Source organism: Pleurodeles waltl, chromosome 9, assembly GCF_031143425.1.
Source record: "Pleurodeles waltl isolate 20211129_DDA chromosome 9, aPleWal1.hap1.20221129, whole genome shotgun sequence".
NCBI lineage: Eukaryota > Metazoa > Chordata > Amphibia > Caudata > Salamandridae > Pleurodeles > Pleurodeles waltl.
The window spans coordinates 413,374,688-413,390,229 of record NC_090448.1 but is presented as its reverse complement, the minus strand read 5'-3'; the positions used below and the strand labels follow the sequence as shown (position 1 = coordinate 413,390,229).

Below are 15,542 nucleotides of genomic sequence, written 5' to 3'. Positions count from 1 at the left end.
GCTTCTTATTCTATAACCTTTCTTCCTCTTCTTGTGTTTGTCCCTTCCAAGGAACACAGCTTACTTTCCTTTTGAGTGGATGACTTCTATCTCTCTGCTGCTCACATCTAAGGAACTACTTTTTTATTTTTCGTTCAGCACTCTATGAAAGTGCATGTGTTTGTGTGCTCTCTCCCTTTTGTACTGCTTCCCCCTCAGCTACACACTCACGTTCCTAGTGGTGCTTTCTATGTCTACCAGCTTGTCTGTAAAAGCACAGCAACAGGTTTATTTTTGCTCAGGTGTAACTAAAGAACAGACTTTAAGGTTTGTTGTTGCTTTATCCTTTCCATTCTACACGTGCAGGAAAGAACAGACCTTGGTATGAAAAGGCTTTTATAAGGCTGTAGGATGGTCTGGATGCTTCACTCAGCTGCTATTTGAGGCAGAAAGTCTACTTAAAATGACTGAAACAGAACTGGAGACTGTGAAGGCCATAAGTGTGTTTGCTGGGATACTGCAGATGACCAAATAGTTGAAACATTTATTGCACTTCTGAGTCCTGTTTAATGTAAATCATGCCTTAGCAGGTGTTTTTCTTTAAATCCTAATACGTCCTTATTTTTTTAATTCTGTTCCAAGCTTCAGTGTAAAGTATTTGGAAAATAAACCATATAACTTATTAATAATGAAACTATGGAACTTCATCTACAGTCTTGAGATACCTTATGGTGTGCGTTTACTTTTCCTTCAGTACTTTGAAATGTTTTTTCTTTTAGTTTTTAATAAATAAAATACAAAGAAGCTTTGGCAAACCCACTAACTTTGCACTCACATTTTAAAGGCACGACCTACTGGATTTTCCAATGTTTGTTTTTTCATGAGCGTAACTTGAAGTGCTCGCCGTGTTTTTGTTTTCTGTAAGTTTTGTGTTGAAATTGTCCTGTTATGAGTAGTATGTCATTCTTATGACGACCTAGATATTCTTATGAAATATTAGACATTCGAAATTGGTAAATCCCTGCATCCTGCAGAGGATGCCCGTGATAAAATACTCAGTCACATCTGCTCTCTCCATCCTTCCATACCACTGAAGCTGAGATGAGACGTCCCCCACAACAGGATCGCACTGGGACCCAGCGGCAGCCGTCTCCTCGCGCTCCGGCCGGCATTTATAAATACAGGCTGCGGCGCGGACCCGGCGAGAGTGCGGACGGAGGGTAGAGAGCGGTACACGGGGTGGCAGGTGCGGGAGAGGAGTAAACCTGGACACCCATAGCTCCTTCACCAGCAGGGCTCCCTTGGCTCGGATAGGGTCCGAGTAGGAACCTTTGGAAGCAGAGTTGTTGCTCGGTGTCCTGTTCACACCCTCAGTACACAGAGCCCTTTAACCTGCATCCACCCAGCGCGCGCCCTGAACCTAAATCAACCCAGGGCGTACCTGGACGCCGCCCTCCTCGCCGGACCGTCTCCTCGCCCCTGTCGGGTAACCCTGGCCCGCTGTGCGCCTTCCACAGCAACATCGCAACGAACCGTTAAGTCCCGGGCGCCTACGCAGGGTTAGAGCCCGGAGAGGCGCTTGAAGCATCGGTGGAACCGCACCCGGGAGAGCGGAGGAGCGCGCCTTCGCGCCCCCACCCGTCCGATGGCAGCCCAGAAGCTGGGGAAGCGGGTGCTGGGCAAGCTGCACTCCTCCCCGTGCAGGGGTAACCGGTCCCCCGGGGGCCACGGGGGCATCCAGAAGCGCCAAGCCCGGGTGACTGTCAAGTATGATCGCAAGGAGCTGCAGAAGAGGCTGGACGTGGAGAAGTGGATCGACGACCGGCTGGACGAGCTGTACCTGGGCAGGGTGAGTGATGGACGTCTACACCTACTACCCCCACTCCAAAACACCTTTCACAGCACTATACACGTGGGTTATAGGTGCCTCCAAATGTCCGGAATAACACAAGGTGGGGTAACAGAAATGACAGCAGCCACCGTCACACACCAGACCACGTCACGGGCTTGACCCTTTGTCCCACCCTTAGCCCTTGGATAGTCTCCTGGTTACGGTTGAGGAGCAAGGCAACCGGGTGGGCAAGGACTGGAAGCCGGAGAATCTAAAGGGGGTCCGTGATCCACATTCACTTTGTGTGCGCTGCCTTTGTCACTCCTGGCGCCCACATAGCAAGGGCAGTTCCAGGGGTACCGAAGGACAAATCGGGGGCAGCGGCTACTCTCGACTGACTGAGGAAAACAAAAAAAGTGTGTGGAAGTAAAATGCCTGAATTAATCTCAGTTGTTCGTAATTAGTCGGGGCTGCATTACATTCCATCGTTTTTTGCCCACCACTGCCGCCTCAGACATGGAATCAGCCATATGCAAATCAATAACATATGCGCTCGGACTCAGAAGGATGAGGGAATGGGATGAGCTCTTAACAGGGCTCTAACTTAGTCACGTTTTATTTCACCAGCGCAGCACTGTAGTTATCTTATCGCATAGTTTGCTGTCACATACGCCCAACGGGCCTTCTCAGGGTGCTTTTTCTTACCTCTACTTCCTGTCCCCAGGGTGAGCCTGAGCTGCACCCACGAGGGGACCTGGGTGGAAAGGGGTGTCATTTGTTTCTCTGAATAAGGAACACTTCTAACAATTTAACTTTTTGTTGTGGTCAGGGTTCATCGGAATTAATGACGCGGATGGTTGAAATGATTAGCCTTTGTGCTTATAGTAAAAAAAAACTGCGAAACAGAAACATGCTTGCACAGCTAAAAGAATAATTGATGGCATTTTATAATTCGTTCCGTTTCGATTTTTCGGTAGCCCTTTACTTAAAATGTTAATTATAGGAAAATAATACTTACAAATTTGTTGTTATCCATCGTGTTCATAAGAAAGGCTGAGTTGACCTTGCCGGGTTCTGAACTCTTGACCTGTAGGTCACATATTAGTAATGGGCCATAAATCCCCGTAGTTTGATTGAAATGTGCATGCTGATATTCACTGTCAAGATCTCCCCTGCACGTGGCATGTGAAAATCAGTACCAGATGTATACCCCGATTCTTTTCTAGAAGCCCAGTTCTAAAGGCTCCTAGGTGAATACGCAACATACTGGGCAGTTATCGACTGGAAAGAAGCCAATTGCCATGCATTTGTGGGGGTATCACAGCTTTGTGTCATGGCACAGTTGCATCTTTGGCATAGGTGACATGAAAACGGTGAGCTGTTGGGGTCTCTGTAAGCCTGAGAACCGTAGCTTAGAATATTGCCCAAGACGCTTATCTATGTAATTAATGGCGTGGCTTAAAACACGTAAACTAAAGTTCGGTGCGTCACACATCGTGCAACCTAAAAAGTATTTGCGTATCAGTCTTTCAATCTTCGTTATTGTTCAGCGGCCTAAAAAATAAAATGGACATATGTCTGAAATAAGCCAGACTTATTGGGTTTGACAATGGCTGCTCTCAGTATGAAATAAATGAGTGCTGACAATGATTTTGTAAATAATTAGGGTTGACTTATTTCCGTTCTGAAAATACGAGACTGAATTAAACATTACTAGGGTCTCCGGAAGGGACAGTAGTCTTCCAGGTGACCGTTCTCACAATCACATTACTTTCCTCTGTCACTGTGTTAGATACTTAATGCCCTTTTTTTCACACATCATTATGAAGTCCTCACTGCATCTTTCAGATGCCATCTTTGTTCTTCAGGACAGTATTCCCTAGCTCTCCTACGTGTACGTCCGTTTATCTCCTTCATTCACCACCCTCCTCAGACAGAGCCCCCACCCCACTCTCTCACCTGTAACACCGATTTTCTTTTCTTTGATGTCAATATTTCGACAACTACATACCCCTTTCCCACACTTTCTCATAGAACCACAATTATAAATGGCACTTTAGTAGACTCTGCAGAGATGCCAATTGTTAAATACGCAACGTAGACTGAACACATTTGACTGCTGAAAGGTAATGTGAGCAGCGCTTAATTTGATCCGGTGGTTTCTGGTGGTCGGCACTGGCAGTTAATTATTAACACCGACCCTTATGACAGTCTGCCACATGGTGGCAGTATTTATCTGATTTTGAGATGAGCACAACAACAGTTTTTTGTTTATTAGTCATTAAAATGGCTAGTACATGCTACCCAAGCCATTCTTATAGCTTTGGGGGCCTGCAATAGTCTGAGTTGTTCACTCACTTACATGAGTGTAATGGTCAGTAGTTGCTTTGTTACTGTCATTGGCAACACTGGCAGGAGCAATAGCTACTGCAAGGTGCAGTGACCTCCAAAGGAGAGTTTTGGCACTTACTTGTTTGTTTACAAAATTACGCACTGACTGTGAGGAATCTTGCACTGCCTTCAGCTTCAGCTCCAGAGCTTGCAATTGTGCCCCATAAAAATACCCTCCTACAACCTGAACTCAGCCAGACACCTATAGGTGATTCAATTCACAATACGTTGCATGAAAAAAACACCAGAAACACCATTTGGAAAAAGCACATGTCTATGCGGTATACAAGATGAAGTGAACCATGAATTGAAAACGGGGACTACATCCACTGACATGGATAAGCTTAAATGTTTTTTACAGTCATTGAGAAGTCTATCAGTGTATTAGTGGTCTGTTAAATTAAGGAAATTAATATAGGGCTTGAAAGGGACCAATTCCACTGTGAGTTCTCATTGCTACTGGCTCTAAGACACTGAAGAACACCCACTGAAAGCCCTGGCAGGTGGTGAACACTGATTATTCTTCACTAAACTTGAAATACGGCATATGAAGATAGACAAACATGAAGAGCGCAAAAGCTGATCAAGTCTGGTGTGAAAATATGCGTCCCACGATTAACATTTACAGTCCTTAGCAAAATGGTATGTGATTTCTGGCATTTCAGGTTACACGTGTTATGGATAATTCACAAAATTACACCACGTCGTATAATTTAAAGTCTGTTCAGTAAAAAAAATCTTTCACAGGCGCATGAAAATGTGAGCGAACAGAACACAAGCTGCTGTTTGCGGCACCCATGTTCTTGCGCTTTTTCCGGGTTTGGAGACAAGGATATACCATTTCACTATAAAATATGGTGCTAAATGCAAGATTTGCTTTTCACCTAATTTTTCAATAATTTAGCAAAAGGAAATGATGCCCGTTTTTGCACCCCATACCCATGGCTTGGTTGTTGGTTTGAAACGCCTGGTTAATTTCACAGTGAAGATGGGTGCTGCCTACACTATCACTGGATGTACATTTTCCACGGAAGATTACAATCGGAGTAGTTGAGCGGGTGCGTGTGTTCATTGTTACCGCAGCAGGAAAAGCCACATTCCAGTACATTTACGCCTCTTTCCGCGTGGTTGCGAGGTGTAGAGGTCACTACGACAATGTTCAGTCAGCAAAAGCATCCCAGACTGTGTAAATATTGACAGAAGAGCTTGGGTCTGGCAGCCCTTTGCTAAATATGTGGCTTAGTGAGATGAGCGTGCATGTTTAAGTATTGTACCAAAATCTTAGCTGCTACATCACAACCAGAGATCTTCAATCTGTCAATTTAAACATTCAAATGCCACCCAACACCACCCTCTACAGCTCCCAGTTTCAGGTATATTTACCTCTGTGGCCTCTTCTGCTGGAGTTCAGTGCCTGGTGATATCTAGGCCTGCCCCCTCAGTCAGTGAGAAGGAGACCATCTTCCTCATGTAATCAGAAAGAACAAGTGATTCCACGCGACGTTACAGCAAACTGTATCTATTGATTCCATCTTTTCAGTTCTATGTGCTGTTTCTTTTCACAATACTGCAGCCATTTATTGCATGAGAAGGTCAAGATGTTTTTTCTTGGTAATCTGGGATTTGTAGTCAATCCTGAGTTCCTTTAATTGAAAGGACTATAAAGGCCAGAACACAAACAAGCATACCTGGACTAAAGGAACTGCTTATGCATGGAACTGGAAACTTGAGAGCACAGTGATATCCCATTGATTCCTGGCTGTAAGAAGAGCAGGCTCCCACGTTTGTAGTTCCTACAGATGTGGGAATAGTTCTTCTACAGGAGCATCATTATCCGGTGTGCTGGCCGCCTGTGTCATTTAGGTCCCCTAATGGTCACAGCTGTAACAACTATTGCTCACTTAGCATAGCTAGGATTCCTGGTGCACCAGGCACACTGACTCCAGGACCAGCAGAGAGCAAACAAATGCACTTTAAGAGCCCGAAGAATGCCCCAGCCAATGTGCCAGATGAATCAAAGAACAGGTCCAGGAGTGACGTACACCCCTAAAACTCCAGAATTTTACATAAACCTCTTTCATTTTGTAGATTAAAATAAGTAGACCTGGCGGTCTAAGCTGCCTTCCAAAAAACCATAAATAGGAAACAAGCCCTAACTTTATGGGTGAGTTAATTACATGGATATTGAGCACTAAAATTCTATGGGTTTCAGAAGTGGCATCACAAGCCCTTAGGGCTTAATGACATCGGAAGTAGTGACATCATATGACATTTGACCCTCATTTGTTTTCCAGGAAATTGTCACATGACCTTAACCCTGATGGCAACATAAGTGAGATTGCTGAAGATCAATAATAAATGCATGATTATTATAACACAATGTCTATTTTAGATACCACCTATAATAGGATGCTGGCATGATCTTTGAAAGATCTAGGGCGTAATACTAGCCCTAAATTGTAGCTCACAAGTAAGCCAGACCTCTTATAACAGAGTTCAGGCTCGTGGGCCAGAGCATTTTGAAGCGTAACTTTCACATAAATGTGTTAAAAAGCCATAGGCTCTTAAGGGGCACGACTTAACTATTCAAGTCTTTTCATGGTGTGTCAAGCCAAATAAACCAGCCTCTAGGAGTTTACCCCAGAATGTGTTCCCATACGTCCAAAAATGACCTCCATTCTCCCAGGGCCAGTATTTTGTCATTGGTGCCCCAGTTGGCAAAAACGTATAACAATTTACCAGATGTAGAATTTTGCCACTGATACCATCCATATATCATTTGTGACTCTTATGTCAAAAATGACCTCAATGCGAGGACCAGCATTTTGTCATGGTAGCCTCCTCATATGTGCCATGGCTGTCCTTCCTCATGACAATAATTACCACTAATATGTTAGTGCCAGCTTTTTGCCATGGATGCCACCATGCTAAGAATTTCCTCAATTATGCCAGCTCCAGCATTTTTCCACCGGTGCCCTGTATACAGGGTCCCTGGAATTGGGATTGTGCGGCACAGTGATTTTTGCTTTGTTATAGATTTACCACACAATTCATCATCTACAATGTAATCTGCAGATTTTACATGAAAACACATTTTGTTTCAAGCTCGATCAGTTCAAATGTTAGTAAAAATGCAACAAAACGCCTTCCCACGCAGTGAATGGGCTTTTGCAAAGCTGGACTGGTTCCCTTTGTTACTTACTTCGATATTTGGGCATTAAACTGATAATGAGGTGCAACTAATGCCAAGATAGTGTTACGAAGTTCAAAACCAACAAAATAATCACGTAATACTATTACAAACTGTGCCGCATTATGCCGCATAATTTGCCTTTCCTTGGTGTACAATTTACTCAATCCTGCTGCATAATTTGGCCCTTTCCTGCAGCATATATCCAGTGGCCCTGCCTATGCCAATAATTACCTCCAGTATGCCAGTACCAATATTTTACCATTATGTCAAGAATTACCTCGGTTTTCCAGTATTTTATGCACAATGCCGGTCATGCTAAGAATTGCCACTACCAGTATTTTGCCATGAGTGATTCCATAAGTCAAGAATGGCCATCACTATGCATAAATAACTGGCAGGCGCACAAGAATAATTCTACGTTCTAACTCATGCTCATTTATACTCACTCATTCCCACTCACTATTCATTTTCACTAAATTGTGTACTCATTCATTGTCACTCTCATTATCACTCACTAATTCTTACTCACTCTCACTTATCACTCACTCTGAATGTCATATTCTCACTCATTTACACTCTTGTTCGAATTCACTTACTGTGAATCAACCTTACCGTCTCACTCAATTTGATCTCCCACATTCCTTCACACTCAACAATACTCAGTCATTTGCAGTCACTTTCAGTCACTCATTCTGACTTAATCATACTTGCTGATACTCAATCTCCCACATTATCACTCACTACCTGTCACTAACTTTGACTCCCTATCGCACACATAAACATGTTTTCTTTCAAACACACCCGCTCAGAAGAACGCACACAACATACATTTAAACACATTTCTTTATTTACATCAGCTGTCACTCCAGCTAATTGGACTCAGTATTATATCACAAGTGTTACCAATGGGGTCTCCAGTTTGCAGTGGTATGCACCCTGTCCAAGTTGCGACCCCCCTAGCTAATCAGGGTAAGGGAGTCACACAGCTAAAACAACCTCTGCTCAGTCCCTTGGTAGCTTGGCTGGAGTAGTCTGGCTTAATTGTGCACACACAGTAACACAGTGAAAACATTGCAAAAGGGATCCACCAGTTAAAAAAAAAAGCCAATAGTTATCTGAGTACAATGTCACCAAAAAGACAAATCCAACATACACAAGTCAAAATATCTCCTTTTAACCCCTTCGCTGCCAGGCCTTTCCCCTCAGGTGCCAAGCCTTTTTTGGCTATATGGGGCAGTTCGCACTTAGGCCCTCATAACGTTTTGTCCAGATAAGCTACCCACTCCAAATTTGAGCCCTTTTTTCCAACATGCTAGGAATTCTAGAGGTACCCAAAGTTGTGGGTTACCCTGGAGGAGACTATGAAATTAGCCAAAATACAGCTAAAATGTAGTTTAAAAAAAAAAATGGGAGGGAAAGGGCTGCCGATGAAAGCTTGTGTTTTTTTCCCTGAAAATGGCATCAACAAAGGGTTTGCAGTGCCAAAATCACCATCTTCCCAGTGTTCAGGAACAGGCGGACTTGAATCGGACAACCACATTTTTTTCAACACAATTTTGGCATTTTTACTATTTTGTGCTTTCAGCTTCCTTCCAGTTAGTGACAAAAATGGGTGTGAAACCAATGCTGGATCCCAGACAGCTAAACGTTTCTGAAAAGTAGACAAAATTCTGAATTCAGAAAGGGTCATTTGTGTAGATCCTTCTAGGTTTTCCTACAGAAAATAACAGCTAAAATAAAAAAAATATATTGAAATTGAGGTGAAAGAGCCATTTCAGATCACTTTTTTTATCTAACTTTTTCCAGCTATGGCAGATTTTTGAAAGCAATATACTGTTACGTCTGCTTGACTCTTCTGGTTGCGGGGATATATCAGGCTTGTAGGTTCATCAAGAACCCCAGGTACCCGGAGCCAATAAAGGAGCTGCACCTTGCAGTGGGTTTTTATTGTATACCGGGTATACAGCAATTCATTTGGTGAAATGTAAAGAGTGAACAATATGTATCAAAGAAACCTTTGTATTTCCAAAATGGGCACAAGATAAGGTGTTGAGAAGCAGTGGTTATTTGCACTTTTTTGAACTCTGGGGGTCCCCAAACTAGCATGTGACTTATAGGGCACTTCTCAAATAGACGTCTTTTTTGCACACTCTTACATTTGTAAGTGAAAAATGCAGAGAAAGACAAGCGGCAATAACACTTGTTGTTCTATTCTGTGTTTCCCCCACGTCTCTCGATAAAAATGGTACCTCACTTGTGTAGGTAGGCCTAATGTCTGCCACACGAAACGCAAAATGGACACATCACATAATTACATTGAAATCTGACGTGCTTTTTGGAAAGTGCCTAACTATGGATTTTGGTCTCTAGCTCAGCCAGCACCTAGGAAAACCTGCCAAAACCTGTGCATTTAAAAAAAAACGAGATACCTAGGGGAAGCCAGGATGGGGTAACTTGTGGCACTCTCACCAGGTTCTGTTACTCATAATCATTTGCAAACCTCAAAATTTGGCAAAAATACTCACTTTTTCCTCACAATTCGGTGATAGAAGTTCTGGAATCTGAGAGGAGCCACACATTTTCTTCCACCCAGAATTCCCCCAAGTCTCAATGAAATTGGTACCTCACTTGTGTTGGTAGGCCTAGTGCCCGCAACAGGAAACGCCCAAAAATGCAACATGTACACATCAAATGTTTACATTGACTACTGATGTGCTTTTTGGAAAGTGCCTAGCTGTGGAGTTTGGGCTCTAGCTCAGCTGGCACCTAGGAAAACCTACCAAACCTGTGCATTTTTGAAAACTAGACACCTAGGGGAACCCAGGATGGGGTAACATGTCGCTCACAACAGGTTCTGTTACTCAGAAACCTTTGCAAACCTCAATTTGGCAAACAAACACTTTTTCCCTCACATTTTTGTGATAGAAAGTTCTGTTTTTTTTTTTTTTATCCTGGGCTCAGCAGCCGTCTAGTGAAACCTACTAAACCCATACATGTCTGAAAACTAGACACCCGAGGGAGTCCAGGGAGGTGTGGCTTGCGTGGATCCCTGTGTTTTCTTATTCAGAATCCTCAGAACCTCAAATCTAGCTAAAATATAATCACATTTTCTCCACATTTCTCTCTGGGATCACCGCACTGGCACAAATTTCCAACCACCTAATGTTCCCCTCAGTCTCCCGATAAAAATTATACCTCACTTGTGTAGGTGGGCCAAGTGCCTGTGACAGGGAAGAGTCATAAACATGTTGAAATTGAGGGGGAACCAAAGCGGGTTCAAAAAGGCAGTTTGAAAAAAATGTTTTTAGGCTGACAAGTTGGGCAGAAGTTTTATCGGTATAGATGCAACAATGCTGGGTGGTAAGAATTTTGTGGATTCCAGCAGATTCCGGAAGGTTACATCACAAAAATGTGGGGAAAAATGTGTGATTTCAAGCAAAGTTGGAGGTCTGCAGGGCATTGTGGGTAAGAAAATGGTGCGGGTGCATGTGAAGCACACCACCTTGGTCTTACCCAGATGATTAGTTTTCAGATGTCTCTTGTAGATTTTTCTACATGGAAGCATCCCAAAGTCCAAAAAGTGCAACCCTCAACATTCCAAGTGGGATAATTTTGAGTTAGACAAGCTCTCATGGCTCAAATGTAAAACCAAAACCCAAAATAGTCAAATGTCCTCTTGCTTGCCATTGGGATAAGATCTTTTAGTGTGTGGGGGAGAGCTGAAAGACTATGCCCCCACCCCAACTGAAGGGAGTAACAACCATGCCCATACTGGTTGGTAACCACCACCCCACAATTTTTTTTTTCAATTCCCTGGCATCTAGTGGGCCTTCTGCCCCAGGGAGTGGATTGGGGGTAATTGCCCCATCTGCCCACTGGTGGCCAAAATAACTTTGTCCCCATTTATTTGGGGTGGAGGTATGGCCATACCCTCACTGTTTTTGTTGTTGTTTTTTTTAAACATTCTCGTCTGATGGGCTTTCCCTTGAGGGCAGATTGGCCTAAGAAAAAAAAGGCTGATCTGCCCCCAAGGTGGGCAGAAATGGCCTAAACTAAAATTGTCCCCAGGGAGCGACCCACCTGTTTAAAAAAAAAAAAAAAAATCCCTGGTGCCTAGTGGTTTATGCCCCCATGGGGGCAGATCGGCCTAATTAAATAGGCCGATCTGCAGAAATGGCCTAAAAACAATTTCCCCCCAGGGGAGTGACCCTTGCTTAAGGGTCGCTCCCCATATGTAAGAAATAATAATAAAAAAAAATTATCCCTGTAGTATAGTGGTTTCTGCCCTCCCACCCCCCTTGGGGGGTAGATCGGCCTAATTAAAATAGTCTGATCTGCCACCAGGGGCGGGAGAAAAGGCCTATTAAAAAAAATGCCCCTCAGGGGAGTGACCCTTGCCCAAGGGGTTGCTCCACTTCGTTGTTTACACACAAAAAACAAACTCCCTGGCGTCTAGTGGGCATTTCTGCAGCCCAATTGCTTTACAGTTGGGCTGCAGAAATGCTCCAAAAGATAGTAAAGGAAAAGCTTTTCCTCTCCTTTCATGTTTCCATGCCTGCCCCAACCCCTGATAGAAAGAGAAATGCAAGCATTTGGGGGCGACCTCTGAGGTCAGTACGCATTTGAGCACTGATGTGATCAGATGTCACGGGTAGGGGGATTGAAAGTGGAATTGATTCTCCTTCCATACCTTCCCATTGGAGGTCGGTGGGAGGCACCTGGGTAGATTGCTAGCAGGACGAGCTGGTTACATCCTTGGAACCTGAGCGCCATGGCAGAGGACGTAACCAGCTAGACACCAGCACCCATGGGGTTAAAAGTTTAAGCAAGTCTGAACCCATAGGAGTCAGTGGAGGTATCTGTTTAACACAAACTACCTGGGATGCATCAAAAACAGACAATGCGGGCCATAGGGTAGGTAAGGTGCTGGAAAAGCAAACCATTGCATTGCTTCCTTACTGCGCAGGGGAGGTGATGCGTTTATTCTTTGCTCGCAGGAAAGGCAATGCTTTGATTACCGGACACACGGCCTATGTTCCTTATTGCTGTTCGGTTCGATGGAAAAATTGGCACCCAGGGACAATGCGTGGAAATTCTGGATGTACTGCTGATGGGACTGCAGTGAAACTGGCGCTGCGTCTGTTCTGCAGTCACAAGACAGTTGCCGAGTCGATTCCCAGCTGCAGGGCAGGTGCTGCATCAATTCTTGAGGTGCATTGATGAGTGGCTTTTCTCCTTCAGATCACCAGCTTGCACTTCACAGGTAGTGGAGTTGGCACCCCTTGCCACATTAGGACTCTCAGCAGAAGAGCCCAGGCACTGGCAGATGACGGTTTTGATGTCCCTGAGACGTCTTAAGAGGCAAGCTCAGTCCAAGCCCTTGGAGAACCTTTGGAAGCAGGATGCAGAAAGCCAAGTCCAGTCCTTTCACTCCCAGGACAGAAGCAGCAGACCAGGTCAACAAAACAGGGAGGGTGGCAGCCCCGCCTACAGCATCCAGTACTTCTTCATGGTAGACTTTCCTCAGTTCAGAAGGGTTTTAACTGTGGTGTCAGGGGTCCAGTACTTGTACCCGTTTCTGTCTTTGAAGTAGGTAAACTTCAAAGAGAAGGCTTTGTAGTGCCAAGACCCTGCCTTTCCCTGACCTGGCCCCAGACGCTCCAAGGGGTTTGAGACTGCTTTGTGTGAGGACAGATACAGCCCTTTCAGGAGTAAGTGTCAGCTTCTCCCTCCCCACTCTAGGTCAGGAAGACCCATCAGCCTGGTGACGGGCCACCAGGATATGCAGGGCACACCTCGGCTCCCTCTGTGTGACTGCCTAGAGTGAATGCACAAACAACCCAACTGTCATCCTGACCCAGACGTGTATTTAGCAGACAGGAAGAGGCACAGAATGGTTAAGCAAGAAAATGCCTACTTTCTAAAAGGCATTTTCAAACCTACAATTCAAAAAAACAACTTCACCAAAGGATGTATTTTTAACCCCTTCGCTGCCAGGCCTTTCCCCCTCCTGTGCCGAGCCTTTTTTTGGCTATTTGGGGCAGTTCGCGCTTAGGCCCTTAACTTTTTGTTCACATAAGCTACCCATGCCAAATTTGCATCTTTTTTTCCAACATCCTAGGGATTCTAGAGGTACCCAGACTCTGTGGGTTCCCCAGAAGGAGGCCAAGAATTAGCCGAAATACAGTGAAAATTTCGTTTTTTTCAAACAAATGGGGGAAAAAGTGGCTGCAGAAGAAGGCTTGTGTTTTTTTGCCTGAAAATGGCATCAACAAAGGGTTTGCGGTGCTAAAATCACCAGCTTTCAGGAACAGGCAGACTTGAATCAGAACACCCAATTTTTCAACACAATTTTGCCAATTTATTGGGACATACCCCATTTTTAAGATTTTTTTTGTGTGCTTTCAGCCTCCTTCCAGTCAGTGACCGAAATGGGCATGAAACCAATGCCTGATCCCAGAAACCGAAACATTTCTGAAAAGTAGACAAAATTCTGAATTCAGCAAGGGGTAATTTGTGTAGATCCTACAAGGGTTTCCTACAGAAAATAACTGAAAAAAAATAATATTGAAATTGAGGTGAGAAAATCTGCAATTTTTCTCTACGTTTTACTCTGTAACTTTCTCCTGCAATGTCAGATTTTTTTAAAGCAATATACCGTTACGTCTGCTGGACTCTTCTGGTAGCTGGGATATATAGGGCTTGTAGGTTCATCAAGAACTCTAGGTACCCAGAGCCAATAAATGACTTGCACCATGCCGTGGGTTTTCATTCTATACCGGGTATACAGCAATTGATTTGCTGAAATATAAAGAGTAAAAAATAGCTATCAAGAAAACCTTTGTATTTCCAAAATCAACACAGGATAAGGTGTTGAGGAGCAGTCGTTATTTGCACATCTCTGAATTCCGGGGTTCCCATACTAGCATGTGAATTACAGGGCATTTCTCAAATTGACGTCTTTTTTACACACTTATATTTGGAAGGAAAAAATGTAGAGAAAGACAAGGGACAATAAAACTTGTTTTGCTATTCTATTTTCCCCCAAGTCTCCCGATAAAAATGATACCTCACTTGTGTGGGTAGGCCTAGCGCCCGCGACAGGAAATGCCCCAAAACACAACGTGGATACATCCCTTTTTTTTTTTACAGAAAACAGGTGTTTTTTGCAAAGTGCCTACCTGTAGATTTTAGCCTCTAGCTCAGCCGGCACCTAGGGAAGCCTACAAAACATGTACATTTTTGAAAACTAGAGACCTAGGGGAATCCAAGATGGAGTGACTTGTGGGGCTCTGACCAGGTTCTGTTACCCAGAATCCGTTGCAAACCTCAAAATTTGGCTAAAAACACATTTTCCTCACATTTCGGTGACAAAGTTCTGGAATCTGAGAGGAGCCACAAATTTCCTTCCACCCAGCGTTCCCCCAAGACTCCCGATAAAAAATGGTACTTCACTTGTGTGGGTAGGCCTAGGGCCCACGAAAGGAAATGGCCCAAAACACAACATGGACACAGAAAACAGTGCCTACCTGTGGATTTTGGCCTCTAGCTCAGCCAGCACCTGGGGAAACCTAGCAAACCAGCACATTTCTGAAAACTAGAGACCTAGGGGAATCCAAGATGGGGTGACTTGTGGGGCTCTGACCAGGTTCTGTTACCCAGAATCCTTTGCAAGCCTCTAAATTTGGCTAAAAATACACTTTTTCCTCATTTCGGTGACAGAAAGTTCTGGAATCTGAGGAGCCTCAAATGTCCTTCTACCCAGCGTTCCCCCAAGTCTCCCGATAAAAATGGTACCTCACTTGTGTGGGTGGGCCTAGCGCCCACAAAAGGAAATGGCCCAAAACACAACGTGGATACATCACATTTTTTCACAGAAAACAGGTGTTTTTTGCAAAGTGCCTACCTGTGGATTTTGGCTTCTAGCTCAGCCGGCCCCAGGGGGGGGGGGCAGAAATGGCCTAAATAAATTCCCCCCCTACCCCCCCACTTGCCTACGGGGTCGCTCCCCTTGCGTGACAGCGCAAAAAAAAGATCCCTGGTGCCTAGTGGTTTCTGCCCCCCTTGGGGGCAGATTGACCTAAAATCGGCCGATCTGCCCCCAAAGCGGGCAGAAATGGCCTAAATACAATTTGCCCCTCCAGGGGA

At 44.4% G+C, this 15,542-nt stretch overlaps 1 protein-coding gene across 1 annotated transcript in view; it reads left to right on the top strand.

Moving 5' to 3' along the window:
* The first annotated feature begins 1,164 nt into the window (after positions 1–1,164).
* The window catches only part of PPP1R14A (protein phosphatase 1 regulatory inhibitor subunit 14A), a 192,381-nt gene continuing 178,003 nt past the window's right edge, over positions 1,165–15,542 (top strand). The window contains exon 1 of the mRNA XM_069207193.1: positions 1,165–1,828. Coding sequence (XP_069063294.1) covers positions 1,625–1,828 — 204 coding nt within the window. The 5' untranslated portion in view covers positions 1,165–1,624. The remainder of the gene's footprint in view (positions 1,829–15,542) is intronic.